Here is a 19,757-nt window from a genome sequence, read left to right as displayed (position 1 = left end):
AAAAAAAAAAGAAAAGAAAAGGAGGAAAAAAGGAAAAGAAAAAACAAAAGTAGTCTCGCTTACGAATTTTATTCACGACGTAATTTGATAATATATATATGACGTATCACAGGTCCTGGTGAAATAATATAAAAAAAAAAAAAAAAAAAAAAAAGAGAAAAAGAAAGAAGAAAGGTGTTAAAAGAAAATTAACAGATACATACGTAGGAGTAGTGACATCGTAGTTAAATGTTCGATGAAATTATCAAAAATCATGTTACGTATATATATATATATACACATAAATCTATACGAGTATCTACTGAATTAATAAAATTGCGAAAAGAAATGAAATTTTTTTGACACAATAAGGAAAGAAACTTTAAATCTTTCTTGTAAAAAGTCAACAGGTTAAACGTATAACGTCAAATAAATATGTAAATTTGGATAAAAAAGAAAAAGAAAAAGAAGAAAAAAAAGAATTATCAATCATTATTATGTAAAAGATATCATTAAATATAAATAAATAATAAGGAGAGTTAGAGCTAATATTATATTACGTATAATTAATTATTACATTCATCCCGATTAAAAATGCAATAAATATATATATGTGTGTATTTTAAACATATGTTGTCGATACGAACTCTTTGTTGTCTTCTCCTCCTTTTCCTTCTTTTTCTTCTTCTTTTTTATTACTTTTGCTTGTGTACCCTTTTAAAGTCTATTAAATTTTCTGGATACATAAAATTGCTTTAAATTATTATTTATATGAAGAAATATATCTGATGTGTTGATTGTCACAACATATAATGGCGTAATAAATATTATATATGTATATAAAAAAATATTATATTTCAATTTAAAAAAATATTATATTACATTTTGTTAAAAATCACATAATATTATATAATAACGGTATCTGATACTATTATATATACATAATTCAATACATATATCTTCATATTTGTTTAAAATACATATATCTTCATTGCATTTTTAATTGAGATAAGTCTAATAATTAATTTATAACATAATATTTGGATATAAGCTCTAACTTACATTATTTATTTATATTCTCGATATCCTATACATAAATGACGATTAATAATATTTTTTTTTTCTTTTCTTTTTTTTTTTTTTTTTTTTAAATTTACACATTCATTTGGCATTATATGTTTTTAACCTGTTGACTTTTTATAAGAAGCATTTGAAGTTCCTTTCCTCGTTGTATATCGTAATTTCTTTTTGCAATTTTATTAATTTAGTGAATACAAGTGTAAAAAATATATTTATATATATACATGACCTTTGATAATTAAATCTTTTATATAATTGATAATTTCCTTTTTTTTTTCCTTTTTCTTTTTCTTTTTCAAAATTTATACATTCATTTGAAATAATAACGATATGTGCTAACGTCCGATTGTTTTATACCAAATGACCAATAGGCAATATATGGATAATTTTCGGTTAAATATATAGCCAATCGCATTTGACTGTTGAAGAATTTGCGAAATATAATGGACCACCAATACTTAGTTGCAATCAGATATCGATGTACGAATAGTTGTAAATTAAAGATGAATTTACTATACCACGACATGCTCTGATAATCTAAAAACAGAAGAAAAAAAAAAAATATATATATATATATATGTGTGTATATACGGGGTATCCAAAAAGCATAGGACCAAATTTATACTACGTATTGCTTTTATCATCAAATGGATGAAAAAAGTTCATATGAATTTATGATCGAAAATTGTTTTATTGAAAAGATTTATTCTTTTAAAGATATGTATGATTTATATCAATGATCTAACATAAAACGTCATTGGAATCATGCAAAAGAATTAATTTATAAAAATAGAAGATGAACTTTTGGATATGTATTACAAAATAAATTTATTATTATTTATAAATACAGTTGGAATATTTGTATATTTTAGTTCGTTGATCATTAATTCGACATATGGAAGGTTATGTTTTTGGAGGAATGTGGAATTAGAAAACATTTCTTATAAATGTTAGAATAAATTATATATATATATATATATCTTTTCAATAAAGCACTTTTGGGACATAAATTTATATTTTTTTTGTTTTGATCGTATGATTTTTAGGTACCCTTTATATAATCATTAATTTATTATTTTTTATAAATCAACGGTAATCGCTATGACGTCAGACCTTACCTATATTAATAGAATGATTATTATTAGTGGCGATTAACGAAGTTAAGTAAAGAGTAAATGCAGTGAACGCATGTGGATCCAAGTATGGATTAATGCACCAAAGTCCTTTTAAAAGTACATGTGCCATTTCGTTGAATATTATTTTGTTTTTAATTATGGATGGTAAGAATATTTCATCTAAAACCTTCGCACAAAGTGCACGCGTTTCTTCGACCGTTTCCATGCAGATATTGTATCTGAAAAAATGGCATGTTCTGTGAATTTTCATTCCTCTTTTCTCCATTCCTTTTTTTAAATTTAATTTAATTATTTTTTCTTTACCTATTTTTAATTTTTTATTCTTTTCCTTCTTTTAATTTTTATTATTATTTTTTTTTATCTTTCAAGGATTAATAATTAATTCATACAAACTTGTCTTCCATTCCAAGAACACAACCGATTACTCGCCAAAAATGTACGAGACCGTCCATTTCTTCATCAGTCATATATATTCCGAGTTGTTTAGTACCGAGCAATATATATCCAATAAATCCAAACTGAGCTAAGGCCATGTCAGTTTGCGAAGCTTTACGTATGCCGGCGTTGAAACTTCTATGAAATGCAATGCAATGTTTCCTCCTGACGATTTTCAAAGATTCAAGGAATCTATAATGCCATTTATTGGTTAATTTATAATAAATTAATTAAGATTTATCATATATTATTTCTATTTTAAAAGATATTATATATTCAAAACATATTATTGATCGATTGTTGATCCATCGTATCAAGAGATAGAATGGATTATTTTGGACGAACAAAAATTTTCATCAAGTATTCGTATCTTTTTGCCGTCGCGAAAAAAAAGAAAAAAGAAAAAGTAAAATAATTCAATGTCAATGTAAAAGAAAAGAAAAAGAGAAACGGAGAAAAAGTAAAAAAAATTCATTACAAATGTAGCTACATAGAAACTTTTTATATGATATCCATACATATATAAATTTTCGTTTGAATTAAATACTTCGATTTAAGTATTTAATTCAAATTCTTAAATCGAAGAATCGATAATCGATTACTTCGATATATTTATTGAATTTAAAAGAAAAAAAAATTATTCAAGAAAAAGTATACGTGCAATTTATATTATTTTTCGATAATTGTGCTATTCGATGATTATAATTAAATTATAATTTAATGAACTAAATAAAATTGATAAAATATTTCGACTTACTCTTTTTGTTTTTTCGGTTCCTTTTCGTACCACACGAATGTATGAAGTACAGTCGAAGCGTATCTCCGAAAGGCCAAACACGGTGTGTCACTTTGTTTCGTAAATGCGATTACATCAACTATAGTAGGCACTGCGAAAAGAGCTATTAATCCTGACAATTTAGCGATCATCATCGAGAAGATATTATTATGAAATGCTTCTTGACCTAGACGAAATCTTTTCGGATCGTAAAATGACGGTAAATCAACATCGCATGAATTTGTGTGAACCGATGCATTTCGTCCATCGTTGAGAAGATTTTTCAATCTTTTTTCTACGGAATCTAAAAAAATAAAAAAATAATAAAAAAGAAAAAAAAAAAAATGTCAACATTGAAACGTTATTATTTTTATATCTACAAGGTATCATAAGAATGCATTGTGTCTATTATACTCTCTCATAGATTACAGAATGATTTACGTATTTACGTGCGATGATAAAATTCAATAAAAGTTTAATCTTCATTCTGTATGCGAGACGTTTAAAGGTGGGTACATTTGTGTAATGGACGCTCGTAGAATGAACAAATCGACTTGTGCGGCATCTATAATCGGACATGATCCTATAGGAAATAACATGGGATGTAATACCTGGTAGCTAATTATATGCGTGTACGACACAATCAAAAATAATTTCAACTGGTCGATTAGGTATCCAAGTACGTATGTACTGTCATTCGTTTTTGTTGTCTTTCCTTTTTTTCTTTTTTTCTTTCTTTTCTTTTTTTTTTTTTATTCAAATGAGGACACGTATCCTCCTTTCATTCAGTATAATACAGGTATCGTTATAGTCCTCATTACATCATGACATAAGAACGATGTTATAAAAAATTATTATTATTATTATTATTGTTCTTCTTCTTCTTTTTCTTCTTATTATTATTATTATTATTATTATTATTATTATTATTATTTGTATGCAAATCAATGTGCCAATTAATAATATAAATAAGAATTTTATGATATTTTGTTGGTTTATTTTTTTATTGTGTAAAAATATAAAACTGCTTATAACGAATCCATTACATACATATAAAGAATTTTTAAAGATAAAAGGATATTAAAATAATGTTATAATTTAGGATAATAGTATTGTTCATTTTTCCATTGTCAATCATCGATATCGCGATCTTACAATAATCATTCCAATAGACAAATTTCACTCTTTATCATTCACTTTGTTCGTTCTATGAACCACATCGTATTCTTTTACCTTCGTATCTTCTTTTTTCTTTATGTACCTACATTATAATATATAATCTTTTAACTTTCTTTCTTTTTTTTTCTGAATCGAATTCAATGTCTCGCAAGATCCTTTCACTTATATATTTTTTCTTAGAAACAAAATTTACATATATTCATTTTTCTTTTTTCTTTATTATATCCTTGCTACGTATACTACAATATTTTACGCAAATTTTCATTTATATTTTTTAATGTATAATTTAAACGTATACCTTGTTTTGGATATTATCATATGACATATTAATGTAATGGTTTATTCCTGTTTTTTTTCTTTTTCTTTTTTGGTCCTTTTTTTTTTTTTGTGCACTTCAATATTACTATACAAATTTGTAATAATTTTTTAACGAATAGAAAGTTCCTTTTTTTTTCTCTTGTTGTCTCGTTAGAGTACATATACGTTCTCTTTCTTACAGCAATTGTTTGCGAAACACATCATTTCTATTTTTGTTTCTTGAACGAGTATAAGTTCAAACGACAATAATAGAATTAAGATATTTTCAATATATATGATCTAAAAATTATGAGAGTCGCAATGGGGATAAATAAAGGATTATTTTCAAGATATAATTTAAAAAAAAAAAGAAAAGAAAAAGAAAAGAGTTGTACGCAGGAATCAAAATATATTATTATTATTGTTATTATTATAAAATTTTGCTTCGAAAAAAATTTGGAATAATCGGTAGATGTTAAAAAAAAAAAAAAAAAAAAAAAAAAAAAAAAAAAAAAAAAAAAAAAAAAAAAAAAAAAAAAAAAGTAAATAGAAATAAAATAAAACTTTCTCTTTGGTCGGTGAAATTATCGAAAGTAAAATTTAAATCAGATTCACCTGCGCAACATTCAATGAATGTTACTAACAATAATGCAATCTTACATTTAACTAATAGAATATGTATTTAACGCACACATAGTATAAGTTATAAAATGTAAGTCACGGTAATGTAACTTAGTTTCTATTACACGAACTTTCATTTAACAAATAATTCTCACTTATGTTACTAATCAAATACGAAAGTAACAGTATCTAATTAGATTTGTCTGCTTTATTTAGAAATGTTACATAAATATCAATTTAATATTTAATATAAATTAAATTTTATATCCGATTTTAATAAATTTTCTCACCTGATATTTCACTTTCGTTCTTCTTATAAATTTTCCCATCGTTGTCATACATTTTGTTTCTAGATGTAAAATATCACTAACTGAACTGAATTCAGAAATTCACTAACGACAAGAAATTCATTTTATTATTAAAACAAATATTTTACACTCTTCATGTACATTAACAATAATATAGTTTTTCCTTCGATCGAGAACGAATAATTTCTCATTGAGCATCCATCCATATATCCACAGAACTTTTATACAAGCTTCTCCTTTCAATCTGGATTTCTACTGTAATGTCCGTCTGCTCTCTTGCCTACTCTGAGTATAATGGAAGGGAGAAGAAAAGTGGGGATCAAGAATTTTATTTCTTCGTCCTCTTTACAAAAAGTTGTTCTCAACTTTCTCCCACTTAGTTCATCTTCTCCTTCCACAAGTATTCTTGAATATATTACCTATCAACATATAATTGTAATAGTATTCATTGGAATATTGAATAGAATAACATTTTTTTAAAAATTGTTCTGTATTTCGAGTTATTAAAGAAATTCGCGTTTAATCGAATTTATATTTTAAAAAGAACAAAAAAAAAAAAAAAAAAAAAAAAAAAAAGAAAAAAAAAAAAGAAAAAAAAAGAAAAAAGAGAAAAGCAATTATAATTGTTACTCATTTGAGATATATATATATAAAAGAAATATAAACAGAGTGTTAAAAAAACATATAAGTAAACTTATACTACGTATTACTAAAATCAAATAGATGACAAAATTTTATATAAACTTATGTCTCGAAAATAATTTATTGAAAAGATATATATGCTTTTAAAAGATATTTATAATTTATTCCGGCATTTATAAGAAAATGTTCGAAAATTCATAATTTCTACAAAAACGCAATCTTCCATTCATTGAATTAATAATCGAATACAAATATTTCATTTTCTATTTCTATCGTGTTCTTATAAATCTACTTTTTTGCTTCATAAATAGAAATTCAAAGACATTAAGTCAAAGAAGTCAACTGTGATTGGTTGGTTGAATCATTTGTTTCGTTAAATGGAATTAAATCATTTTAAATCATCGAATTAAAAGTATGTATCTTTTTAATAAAGCAATTTTAGGACATAAATTTATATGAAGTTTTTTTCATCCATTTGATCTTTCAATAATATGTAGTATAAGGTTAGTCTTATTCTTTCTGGACATCCTCTATATATATATATATTTTTTTTTTTTTAATGTAAAATAAAAAAGAAATTACCTGAATCATTGACGAATTAAGAAATTGATGATTCACGTATACGTTTGACACTGATTTATTGTTCGATATCAGATTGATAGATTGCGATGCACATCCGAAGGATAGATGAAAACGTTTGGCGAAAGCCAAGAGAGATCTTACTTTGCGGAAGATTGTTGTTTCACCATTTTCCCATCCTAGAAGAAAGGAAAAGTTCTTCCTCTTCATTTTGATTCGTCGTTCACGTTTTAACGCTTCAAATGGTTTCGCAAACTCACGTTCACTAACAGCTAGGTGAAAGTAAAATCAATTTTATCGTATATATATATATATATATATATATATATATATATATTTCTTTTTTATTTAATTCATTTTTATATATAATGTTTTCGAAATCATGGTACAAGTGTCCCGGTGATGATTTTGCATATAAAAGAAAAAGAAAAAAAAAGAAAAAAAAGAAAAAAAAAATGAATAAAAAGTACATGAAAAAGAAGAAAAATGAAGAATTTTTTTTTTCGTCGTTAAGTAAAAAACAATTTTAAAATTCATCACCTACACGTATTATACTTTACTTAACACGTTAACTACCGCATGAATTTTATGTGACTTACGCAAAGCGCCAACATAAATTTTTTAGCATACGATGTATATTATGTTCAAATATTATTTATAGCTTATTTGCTGTAAATGTGAGTTGTATAAACGCGTCTTATGCAATTTTCGTGGCGTAGGTCATCGGTGGCCCCCAAGGCGCTGTAGACCATTTTGCTCGTATGAGAAGCCAAAAATGATAGTAGATTATAATTTAGGAAAATCTTCAGTTGATTTGTCTGATCAAATGACTGCTTATAGTTTACCAAAACTATAAAGTGATACAGAATATTGGCAATAGAGCTTTTGCTGAATACTTGTGTTATAAATTCAATGGTGTTATACAAACAAGCAATTCGAAAAAATATTTCAGTCATCGATTTTAGGATGAAGTTAGCGATGTATTTAGTGAAATGTTTTGATGATGAAGATTCCATTTCATTAAGAAATTGCGTACAAAAAAAAACGTCATCATGAACTTAAAAGGGAAACGAGAAGTATGCGAAATGTAAGGTGATTTTGCAAAGAGTGCTACGAAAAAAAATTTTTTTTTTTTGGTTCCTTCTTGTTGGGATTATTGTTTTACATAAAAAAGTGAGAAATCAATTTTAAACGTCAATATAATCGTTTCGTCTATATTTCTATCTTGACATGTTTTTCATTTAAATTAATCGATGCAAATATAATCAGCCTTTTTTCGCTCGATCATTGGTATCTTTCTCGTTGTCTCAAGTTTGTTATAATCGAACCCTTTAAAAAAGAAATTAAAAAAGAAGAAAAAGGAATGAGAATGAAAGAAGAAAAACAAAAAAAAAAACAAAAGAGAATACCGAAGAAAATTATTAAACGGGATAATTCGTTTAATAGAGAATAGATTTTAACGAATAACAAGTAAACAACGAGAGCTTTTGGAAAAACCATGTATTATAGAATAATAGTAGATTACAATGCTCGTGTGGTAATAATGATATAATAAACCATTTTATATATATATATATATATATATATATATATATGTATATATATATACATATATGGTAATAATAAGAATCTAAAATATAACACGAAAAAATACTGAATACATAGTATCAACAATAGTGTGTTTTGTATGTATTTTGTGTATGTATTTTTAATGATAGATGGCCATTTGGGTTGGGGAGGTGGGGGGAAGAGTGGCCAAAACCGAAATTTTTGTTTTCTCTCTCTCTCTCTCTTTCTTTTTTTTCTTTTCTCAAAACTAGTCAAAGCTAAGGTGGCGTGCGGAGTGGGAGGAAGAAGAAAGAAAAGAAAAATCAAACGAAAAAAATAAAACAAAATTTTATACAGTAAATGATATTAATATACATATATACATATACACATACATACATATATATATATATATATATATATATATATATATGTATATATATTATAGACACGTCTCTGTCACACGTAAACGATTTGTACAAAAAAGAAAAAAAGAAGAAAAGAAAAAAAAAAAGAAAGAAAAAATATTAAATAAAAAAACAAAAAGAAAAATAAAAAGAAATAATAATAATAATAATAATTAAAAGCTCAGAGTATATATGCAGGTCATAACAACGTTTTGCAATAATGTGTGCTCGTGATTTACTTCTTTTTTACTTTTTATTTATTTCTTTTTTTTGGTATTGTTCGTTTCATGATCAATTTTCTTTTTTCTGTTTTCTTTTTTCTTTTTCTTTCCTTTCATTCATTTAGGATCATCCGAGGAAGAAAAGTACAAAAAAAAAAAAAAAAAAAAAAAAAAAAAAAAAAAACAGAAAAGAACAGAGAAAAAAGAAAAAAGCAAAAATCGTAAGAAATTATGGAAAAAAAAAAAAACAAGATGATAATAGTACTTTCATATCTAAGTAAATATATATATATATATCTTATTACTACTATATCGTCAATTACAGCGTATAACCTTGTGTTTGTGTGTGTGTGTATATGTATGATAGCGGCGCGTAATTATTAAAATACATACATCGTTTACATAGTTTTTTTCGATCGATCGAAAATAATAAAAAATAGATCATTTTTTCACCATGCACACTCTCCTCCTATTTGTTGCATTTCGATAGAAAAAATCACTTTCTCTCTCTCTCTCTCTCTCTCTCTCTCTTTCTCTCTCTCTGACTTTCTTTCCTTTTCTTTTCCTTTTTTTCACTCTTATCATGCATCATGTATAAAGCGAGAAAAGCTAAAAATTCATTTGATTACAATAATTACACTGTTCTTCCAAGATGGCGTACACCTTCTATTTTCTTTTCAACGTATTACCATAATTTCTGTTCTAATTGTCATTATTATTATTATTATTATTATTATTATTATTATTATTATTATTATTATTATTATTATTAGTATTAATTAGTATTAATAATAATTATTATTGATTATTATTATTATTATTATTATTATTATTAATTTTGTATCTTTGCTAATATGAAACAGGGAGAAAAAGAAGAGAAGAAAATAATAATAAATGTGTGTGTATGTGTATGTATATATATATATATATATATATATATATATATATATATATATATATATATATAAAAACAGAGGGGGGAAGAAAAAAAAACTATAAAATAAATTAAAAAGAGAAAAGAAAACGCGAGCTCAGTTTCAATGCGAGAGCCAGCTCGTTATTGAAAATTACATACTGTTGTAACACGCGTTGTTTTTGGGAGCTTTTGTTTCCGAACCATCGATGAGATGTCTTTTCTTTTCTTTTCTTTCCATTTCTTTTTTTTTTTCTTAAATCTTTATTGCACCGTCGTTTTTTTATTTTATTTTATTTCATTTATTTATTTTTCCTCCCGTTATTTTCTTTGATTTATCATTTTTGCGCGCTGATTGGTCCTTCCTAGCACACCAGACGCCGCTAATTACTTATTATACTTGTGTATTACTTTACGTTTCATATGTTTATAATTATTCATCAGTGTTGAGATCTCAATGTTTTTCTTTTACACTATAATTGAAGCACCAACAGTAATTATACTGAAAGATGTGTATGTGTGTGTATGTGTATGTATAGCCTTTGATCATTTCTAAATCGATAGATCAAAATATTTTTATACCGAGTAATTCCGACAGCTAGAATTGTAATAACAATATATCTTTTTTTTATCATTAAATATAAACAAATTGATTTACAAATTGAATGCACACATACATTTTATGTCGTTCCCCCCTCTTTTTTCTTTTTATTTTTTTTTATTTATTTTTTTTTTTTTTTTTTTTTAATCGCTACTTATAAAATAAAGAAAAAAATTACAGTCTAATTCCAGTTGTCAATGAATTACTCTATGTATGTATGTGTCTGTGTTTTTTTTTTTTTTTGTATTTGTTACACGTGTACGTTCGATATGGTTTACTGTAAATATAATAAATCTTCTTTCTATTCATATTTCTACTTATTTTTCACTTAAACATTACAAAACTCTTGTTGTTTTATTTTCTTCTTCTTCCTTATCTTCATCTTCTTGCCAATAAATCATGATAGAATTGTTCAATTTCTCGTTAAATTACAATCACGATACACGAAGTTAATTGATTATTCCGTTGACATAGTATAAGAATATGGCAGCAATGAGACATAGTATATATTTGACATCGTCCAATATCATTATTATTCCTTTTGACAAACTTTCTCTCTATACTTTTCCTTCCTTCCTTCCTTCCTTCCTTCCTTCCTTTCTATCTTATCAAAAATCACGTTGTCCTGGTAGTAATGTAATTGACCTTTAAAAATCTCTTATGTTATGTATGAGCGAGTGTATGTGTGCTTTTTCTTCTTTTTTTTTTTCTATTTTTTTCCTCTTTTTTTCTTTTTTTTTTTTTTTTTTTTTCTTTTTTTTTTTTTTTTTTTTTTTTTTTCAATTTTTTTCTCATATATTATTTCCTTATAATCGTGATCAGCACATCAGGCCTTTCGAGAGAAGTGTCCTCGGGGGATGTACATTAAAAAATAATTGAAACGAAGATAGGAGGAGGGAGGGGGGATGGGTAAGTGGGTGAATGGTTGATTGATTGGATAGATAGGGAGGGGGGGGGGGGTAAGTAAAATGGCAAGGATGATTGAGAATCAAAATCTCATTTCCTTCGATATTAATCTTTTCTTTTCCTTTCATTTTCTAATATAATTTCAAGCGAAAGTACACGTTTTATCGGCCGAAGTATCACGTGGATTCTATTTTAAATAATAGAGAGGAAGACGAGTGGATTCGTCGGATCAACGATCAAAGATCGAAGGTTATTAAAACTCTCATTAAGGTCTTCGGTCGTCTATTTCCTTGTTTGTTTGTTTGTTCTTTTTTTCTTTTTTTTTTTTTGTTCCTTATTCTTTATTTATTCATTCTTTCTTTCTTTCTTTTTTTTTTTTGTTCATTTTTTCTCTATTCTCTTTTTTTTATTTTTTTTTTTATTTTTTTTATTTTTTTATTTTCTTAATCTTTTCCTTATCTTCGTAACGCAAAAGCAAAAATCTTCGAGCCCCTCTCTCCATTACTATTATTATTACTATTATTATTATTATTATTATTATTATTATTATTTTTATTATTATCATCATCATTATCATCATTATAATTAATATTAATATTAGTTTTATAATTATTATAATATTATAGCGCTCGTTTTTTTTTTTTGTTTTAATATCGCTTTGCTCCATTTTTCCTCTCTCTCTCTCTCTCTCTCTCTCTCCCTCTCTCTCTCCCCCCCTCTCTCTCATATCATCGAATAATATTCTATTTATGTACATATTTAATTATATATTATTCGCTGGTAATAAGCTGCAAAGCTAATACTCCGTATTAGCTGTAAAACTAGGCTATCACGATAGCACAGGACTGATAACCTCGGTGCCGTCTTTACAGTCTTGAATAGATATTTGAGCAATATCGTTAATAACATCATCTTGAACAATTGTCTCGGTTTTTTTTAATATCGTATATCCCTGTTGAATATCATCGTTTTCACAATATGCTTTGGCATTTTTGCCCTTCGGCTGTTGACCATTGGTAGTCTTTTTCTTAATCGAAGATGTCTCCTCGTTATTCGACATACCTGGATTAATGATACTGTTAACGTTTGTTTGCGATCGTTTAGGACTATCATTCTTTTGATCGGAGGCAAAACGAGGCCATATCGTTCTGTTGTTATCAACGTTGTTATCCTTATGCTTAATTCTTCCAACTATTATTCGACATCTTGAACTAAAATTTTGATCGGCTATCATTTGACTAACAGTTGGTAGATCAAAGTCCTTCGTATCCTGTTGTTGTTTCCCATTATCCTGATTGTTTTCGTTGGAATTAATTGTTTTTCGTGTATTCGATGTTGATAAAGAGGTATAACTGTCGTTAGATTTTTTGGACGTATCGTTTGATTCGATGCTCGAAGAACATTCGTTAAATTTCTTTCCTTCATTGTCCCTGGTAACGTCGTTCGTCGGTCGCAAGTTTCTTATTTCCTCGGTGTATACCTTTTCCCTTCTCATTGTTTTACTATTATCCGTTATCACGTAATAATTCGTATTATCCTGTCGATCTCCTGACGATGACAATTCCCGTTGTAATACCTTAACCGGACTCTTCGGTTTCGTAACGTTCTCAGTCGTAGATTTGTTATGGCAATTCGTGCAGGAGGCCTGTTTGCTGTGAGTTGGTGAATTCACTTGTCTCTTACTTACGGTGTTCTTTTGAATAACGCCCATGTGCGGTCTACCCAGTCTTAATACGTTGACGGTCTGCCAATCTCCCGCTGGTTCATACTGAGGCACTTGTTGCGCATGATTTATGTGTATTTGTTGTTGTTGTTGTTGTTGTTGCTGTTGCATTCTACGAATATCGACGTGTATCGTATTGTCCATTCGTTGTTGATACATCGGATTAGTTATATACGATTGAAACGCAGCTGGCATATTTGGATTGACACTGGTGTTCGTTGGTGGACCATATCCTAAATTAGTGTTTGGATGTACATTAGAGTTTACGTACTGTGGCATCATTTGCCTAGGTAATTGTTGAAATTGATACTGTGGCGCTGGATAAGCTGGACAACTCTGTTGTGGAATATTCTGTACGAGAGTGTCTCTACCACGTTCTCTATAATTGTAACGATCTTGCGCTATTCGCGTTACGTTACCATATTGTTGGGATACTATTTGGCTCGATTGGTACATCTGATCGTTCGGTGGAATGACAGACTTTTGCGATTGATAACCATAACCATCGTAATGCATATTATCGCTACTTATTGCTCTACCATATGCAATACTAGAATGATATTGTGGTGGTTGTTGCTGCTGTGAAGTATAATCTTGTTGTTGCTTTTGGGTTTGCTGTTGTTGATCTTGATATTGAGGATACTGTGGTACAGGTGGTTGTGCGTCAATCCAAGTCTCTTGTTGAGGAGGTGGTTGTTCTCGGTCCCGCCGAGCCTGAACCGCATTCCATACCTCCTTCAATTCACCGGTTATATCACGATCTTTTAAAATCGTGTACCGCCTCAAAAATATTAATCCTACGTTCATTGCCTCTACGAAATCCAGCATGAGTTCTATTAGGGACGAACGTTTCTGGAATTATAATTTATTTTTGTTTTTAAAAGATTAAATTAATATTTTTGTATATAAAAATATTAATTTTGTATATAAAATCTTTTATATTTTATATACAAACTATTAATTCGATTTACATACTTCTGGATCTTCTGCATTCTTCCCGTTAATACGTAGCACCTCTGGATTAGCCATTACAGCAAAAACCACAGCTTCTGCTTTTGTACGTGGAGATGGTATTCTCATACCTCCCCAAAGTGGCACAGGTTGGGAAGGTCTACATGGCATTGCGATTCTATCCCAGGATAGTACATTAACATAACAAGGTCCTGTTGTTCCCTATAATCAATGAATGACCATTAACGATTCCTTTTCATATTCCTGATATCTGACTCATATTTATAATTAATACGTATTTACATATATAACATCATTTCATATTAATAATAATCGTGTTATATATTCCTGTTTTTATATAAACGATACATATTCTTTTCTGTTATATTCATATATTCAATTATATTTAATAAATAGAAATTCTTTATCTTTCTATATGTTTGAAACGAAACACAGGCAAAGAGACTGATCGAATGTACCTCTATTCACTGCCTCGTTCGATGTTTTAACATTTATTATTTGTTGAATATTAGAATTATTCCATTTTGGAGCAAAGAGTGTTGTTGCTCGAGAATACTCTATTCTTTGGAAGTGTGTCTTATAAAAGCACGTTGGCAACTCAAGAGAAGACATCTCATGTTCTCAGCAAAGTTTAACACACATAACTGAAATAAATACATTGTATACACTTATAATAATAAATTACTATATTTGCTCTTCCACAAAAAAAGATAATAGAGTTATTAGAGAGTAGTAGTCGGGAAAGTAGAGAAAGAGAGAGAGAGAGAGAGAAAAAAAAAGAAAAAAAAAAAAAAAAAAAAAAAAAAAGTAAATAAAAAGGAAAAAAAAACATAATTTTGTTTATTTCAAATTCTCCATAGAAGACAAAAAAAAATCATATCAATTAGGTAACATTTTAAATAGTTTATTTATGTCTATTATTACAACACGTATATAAAGAAGGTCACACACGTAATGGAACAATTACTATTCAAAGTGCATAGCGTTTATTGCTCCTATTATATACAGTGTTTTCTTTACCTGTATAAAATCTCGTATACACATGTGAGGCTGCGGAGGATTTTTGAAGATCCTAGCCCCATTTCTCTTCATTCTTGTAGCACTGCCTTCCGTCATTTTGTGTCTGTAAATAATGCTATATTATTCAATAAACTGTCTGCTTCTGTCTTCCAACAATAATTCAATATAAATATTAACACGAAGTTTTCATATTTATTTCTTTTCTTTTCTTTTTTACTTTTTTTTTTTTTTTTTTTTTTTTTTTTTTTTGTTTCTTTATAGATAATCACGTATTATGTCTATACATTTACATAAGCTCCATAACAACAATGTTGTAAAACGGTTGTTAAGAAACCATCATAATTATTTTTTTCTCACAAAAGATTTTTGATCGAATAATATATCAACTTACCGCGAAAAATATAACAAATCCGTTTATAAATACTTAAACCGCTATTTTCTAATCGTTCGACGATTCTAACAAAGTTAATGATAAATCTAACGACGTTTGAGCGAACAGTCTGAAATTCCATTAGAACGCAATCGAAATCGATCGGAGCTGGCGACGAGCGAGAATCGAAAGCACGGTAACGAAAGTAAAGGAAAAGGGAGAGAGAGAGAGAGAGAGAGAGAGAGAAAGAGAGAGAGAGAGAGAGAGAGTGAGAAAAAAAAAAGAAAAGAAATAAAAATAAAAAAAAAAAAACTTAGATATCATACCCGTTTGAATCATTTGATATGAGATACGAGAAAATAATAATAATAATAATAATAATAATTATTATTATTATTATTATTATTATTACTATTATAATTATAATGAGAAAAAAAAAGTTGAACATAAAATTGACGCGAACTAACGTGGCGTCATATACGATTGATTTCGTACTAACGAACGTTGGCATTATTTAGCTAAGAAAAATGTTTGTCGCGTCGTTCTTACATATTAAAAGGACGGGGACGAATAAATCTACGTAAAAACATTTATAAGAGAGAGAGAGAGAGGGAGAAAAAGAGAGAGAGAGAGAGAGAGAGAAAGAGAAAGAGAAAGAGAGAAAAAGGGAGAGAGAGAGAGAGAGAGAGAGAGAGAAAAAAAGCATTGAAAATAATTCGTAAAATATTTAAAAGCGAATACGTATTTAATCGAAAGCGAACGTATTATCGTAAGATATTCGTGCATTGATCTTATTTCTTTATTACGTTCTGTATAAGTTCGTATATGTATAAAGACTGTCAATGTAACCTCGAAATTTTTTTAGCGTGCAGTACGAATAATGCCGCTAAGCAATTCCGTGGATAATGATCGTACGTAGAGACGTAAGACGCATTTGATTATTACATATCGATGATTAACATCTGCAAAAAAAAGAAAAACGTATTAACTCACCCTGTAGTGTTGTTTCATGCGTAAAAAAAACACTTAACAGGCGCGCACACAGGACGACAAATTATCAGCCAGCAACGAAGGAAAAGATCCATCGCTCCTTTTGTTTATTATTTTTCCGGAGACTGCGCGTTACGACGTTCGTCAATGCGCCACTCGTTTCCCCGTGGCCAACATTCGAATTAATTCAAAACGTGTCGCATACCCCATCATGCGGCCAAATCTGAAAGTAAATTTTGTATCGGGCAACAATGTGAATTGGCCCAAAAATCTCACTCATTCACCACCGTCTACAATTCACTTCGTTTCATTAAAGGCGGTATTTTTAATTCGAATTTATTCATCTATTCCCATTATTTCTTACACAATTCATACTATTTTTTTCTTAATATTAAAAAGAATTTATTTACGTATTAAACTAAATTAAATCCTTCCTAGTAATACGTTCTTTAGAAAAAAAATAAAACGAATATTATAAATTATGTAAATAAAATATAAATTATTACATTTATTACATTATTTTATATCTCATGTATATAATGTATAAGAGACAATTGTATATTTTTTAACAGAGTTATATATACGCGCGCGCGCGCACGCATGTATATTGCTTATCTATACGTACATATTGTAGAATGTGTGTGTGTGTGTGTGTTTGGTGTACCGACAAACCAGAATCGAAAGGGTCCGTTCGATACACCATATCATTATGACGCCTTGCAGGCAGAACTATCGATGCCGGTCGATGGTATTAATAGTCGCTAACTACAGTGTTTCGTGCCGCCTGCTTACTACAGCGAGTTTCAATAGGGCCGTTCGATGCGTTCTTCTTCTTAATACATACACGTACATCTACACATTACACTTACACAATGTAATGTAAAAATATCTTGATATAGTCTACATACGAGAATTTTAAATAATAATAAAAAAATATTATTCTCTGATATATATATATATATATTTATTTTATATTATAAATAACATATAGGATAGGTTTGCATTAATAGGACATTTAAAAAATTGATTAAATCACGAGTTAGATTCTATTAGAAAAGAAGACATTCCTAAGCGTTCAAACGCTTTTTCGAACGTCTCTATCTAATGGACGTTACACCATACAATCATCTCCTTAAATATCTTTATCCATATACTTTAACCGAACGGATATAATAAAGATTTGCGATAAGGACCTTGTATCCTCCTAAATGGTATCGCTCGTTTTTTTTTTTTCTTTCCTTTTCCTTTTTCCTTTCTCATCTCTAAACTTCCAGTTAGATAATGACACGTTTATAGTGTATGGAATGTATTAAATTTATATATATATATATATATATATATATATATATATATATATATTAATGAAAAAGATGATATAAAAAAATTATATAAAAAGATCATATAAAAAGAGAATCTTATAAAACCGGTGAATGCGTCGATCAACGTAACATTGAGTTTTCTTGAGATAGCCTTATGATCCATCACGATCTCTTTCTCTCTCTCTCTCTCTCTCTCTCTCTTTTCTCTTTAAAGAGCGACAGAAACAGAGAGAGAGAGAGAGAGAGAGAGAGAGAGAGAGAGAGCTCCATAAGGATCCCGTAATGCGAAATAATGGGTTTCCACCCACTCGATGAAAATTACACGAGACGTGCATCTTTCTTTCTCTCTCTCTCTCTCTCTCTCTCTCTCTCTCTCTCCCTCTCTCGTTTTCTCTTCTTCTTTCCAATCATCAACCACCTCAGGGTTGCCGTATAATACTCAACGAAAAAGAAGGTATCAGCATCACGATTGGATTATAATACCAAGTATCATCAACGGGATCGTGATAATTGTTCTTTATCAGAATGTGACGTATTATATAGTTAAAATTTTGGGTCAATGTGATTTGCGAAATATTTCTGGATACTCTATCTCTCTCTCTCTCTGTCTCTTTCTCTGTCTCTCTTTCTGAAAATATAATCAAAGGTTTTTGTTTTAGTTAGCGAATATAGGTAGGTGGTCGGGTTCATTTAATATTATATTCATAATGTTATACTATAACGAGTTTCTCCCTTATACGTATAATTATTTCATTAGATTAAATTTCATTAGATTAGTGAAAGAGAACACAATAGTTATATTATTGTTGTTTATGTTATATTAATATTATTCTTATAATGTACGAATATCCTCGTGTATTTCTCATAATGTATGACTATATATATATATATATATATATATATATATATATATAAAATTCGTTAATTACATTGACACAACATCTAGTTGACACAACATTTGATGCATACGTATGTGTGTGTGTGTGTGTGTGTATGTATGATATAATCATACTATTACATCTATACCAACACAAAATATTATCGTATGTTTTGATATTTTTACAATACATCCATAATATTTTTATTTATAATAAGAGATTAAAATAAATTTGAAAGGAAACAAATACATTTTGGTGAGTTCATTGAACTGTTTGTTGAATAAAAAAGAAAAAAAAAAAAAAAAAAAAAAAAAAAAAAAAAAGTAAAATAAAGAAATAAAAGAAAGAAATGAAAAAAGGAAGAAAAAAAATGTAAGAGTTTAAATATTATATGACGAGGATGATACCATCGAAACTAAACAGTTACGCAGGGGGATCGTAAAGGAAATGAAAGTTAGGAAGGGCAAAAGAAGAGAAGAGAAGAGAAGAGTGAAGGACAGAGAGAAACCCTAGTTCTTTCGCCAGGTGTGCCGCCGAACAGCACCGGTGGGTAAGCTATATATGTGACCCCTCCTCCCGAACTCCCCCTTTCCAACCCCCTCCACAACCTACCCCAAATCCACGGTGGTGGTTTGTTCGGCCATTTAAATTAGCCAAGCGCAGCCTCCTTTCGAAAATTAATTGACGTATCGATCGGGAACCACAACGAATGGATACATATATATATATATATATATATATATATATATATGTATGTATATATATATACGAATATAAGTGCGTGCAAGTGTCTATGTAGATATTGTATTAGAGTTGGTATCAAGTTTTCAATACGTCTATATTATAAATCGAAAAAGC

At 28.3% G+C, this 19,757-nt stretch overlaps 2 protein-coding genes across 7 annotated transcripts; both read right to left on the bottom strand.

Moving 5' to 3' along the window:
* Nucleotides 1-53: 53 nt before the first annotated feature.
* On the bottom strand, nt 54-7,272 carry LOC124957120. 3 transcript variants are annotated; one of them, XM_047513833.1, is made up of 6 exons: nt 7,035-7,272; nt 5,793-6,229; nt 3,388-3,709; nt 2,589-2,822; nt 2,178-2,413; nt 54-1,596 (listed from the first exon to the last, which is right to left on the bottom strand). In XM_047513833.1, the coding sequence occupies exons 2-6, from the start codon at nt 5,842-5,844 to the stop codon at nt 1,370-1,372; spliced, it is 1,071 nt and encodes a 356-aa protein (XP_047369789.1). In that variant the 5' UTR covers nt 5,845-6,229; nt 7,035-7,272; the 3' UTR covers nt 54-1,369. The 3 variants fall into 3 exon arrangements, with proteins under 3 accessions (XP_047369789.1, XP_047369790.1, XP_047369791.1); XM_047513834.1 differs by lacking the exons at nt 5,793-6,229; nt 7,035-7,272 and adding an exon at nt 3,786-4,349; XM_047513835.1 differs by lacking the exons at nt 5,793-6,229; nt 7,035-7,272 and adding an exon at nt 4,017-4,348.
* A 5,007-nt stretch (nt 7,273-12,279) lies between these two features.
* LOC124957016 (transcription activator MSS11) lies at nt 12,280-16,861 on the bottom strand. 4 transcript variants are annotated; one of them, XM_047513593.1, is made up of 5 exons: nt 16,706-16,811; nt 15,343-15,445; nt 14,781-14,966; nt 14,326-14,523; nt 12,280-14,202 (listed from the first exon to the last, which is right to left on the bottom strand). In XM_047513593.1, the coding sequence occupies exons 4-5, from the start codon at nt 14,470-14,472 to the stop codon at nt 12,457-12,459; spliced, it is 1,893 nt and encodes a 630-aa protein (XP_047369549.1). In that variant the 5' UTR covers nt 14,473-14,523; nt 14,781-14,966; nt 15,343-15,445; nt 16,706-16,811; the 3' UTR covers nt 12,280-12,456. The 4 variants fall into 4 exon arrangements, with proteins under 4 accessions (XP_047369549.1, XP_047369546.1, XP_047369547.1 ...); XM_047513590.1 differs by lacking the exon at nt 14,781-14,966 and having other exon boundaries at nt 16,706-16,861; XM_047513591.1 differs by lacking the exon at nt 14,781-14,966 and having other exon boundaries at nt 15,343-15,457; nt 16,706-16,837.
* Nucleotides 16,862-19,757: the final 2,896 nt, after the last annotated feature.

The sequence above is a fragment of the Vespa velutina genome, chromosome 24, assembly GCF_912470025.1.
Source record: "Vespa velutina chromosome 24, iVesVel2.1, whole genome shotgun sequence".
Lineage (NCBI taxonomy): Eukaryota > Metazoa > Arthropoda > Insecta > Hymenoptera > Vespidae > Vespa > Vespa velutina.
The sequence above is the reverse complement of the archived record's forward strand: the minus strand, read 5'-3'. Positions and strand labels throughout refer to the sequence as shown.

Excerpts from the sequence above, each read along its gene's own strand:
- LOC124957120 (XM_047513833.1), bottom strand. The coding sequence starts at position 5,844 with ATGTATGACAACGATGGGAAAATTTATAAGAAGAACGAAAGTGAAATA. Across the intron at positions 3,710-5,792 it reads GAACGAAAGTGAAATATCAG|ATTCCGTAGAAAAAAGATTG; the intron begins GTGAGAAAATTT and ends TTATTTTTTTAG. Across the intron at positions 1,597-2,177 it reads TAATCATTCTATTAATATAG|ATTATCAGAGCATGTCGTGG; the intron begins GTAAGGTCTGAC and ends TTCTGTTTTTAG.
- LOC124957016 (XM_047513590.1), bottom strand. The coding sequence starts at position 15,438 with ATGACGGAAGGCAGTGCTACAAGAATGAAGAGAAATGGGGCTAGGATC. Across the intron at positions 14,524-15,342 it reads GTATACGAGATTTTATACAG|GGAACAACAGGACCTTGTTA; the intron begins GTAAAGAAAACA and ends CATTGATTATAG. Across the intron at positions 14,203-14,325 it reads AGAATGCAGAAGATCCAGAA|AAACGTTCGTCCCTAATAGA; the intron begins GTATGTAAATCG and ends TTATAATTCCAG.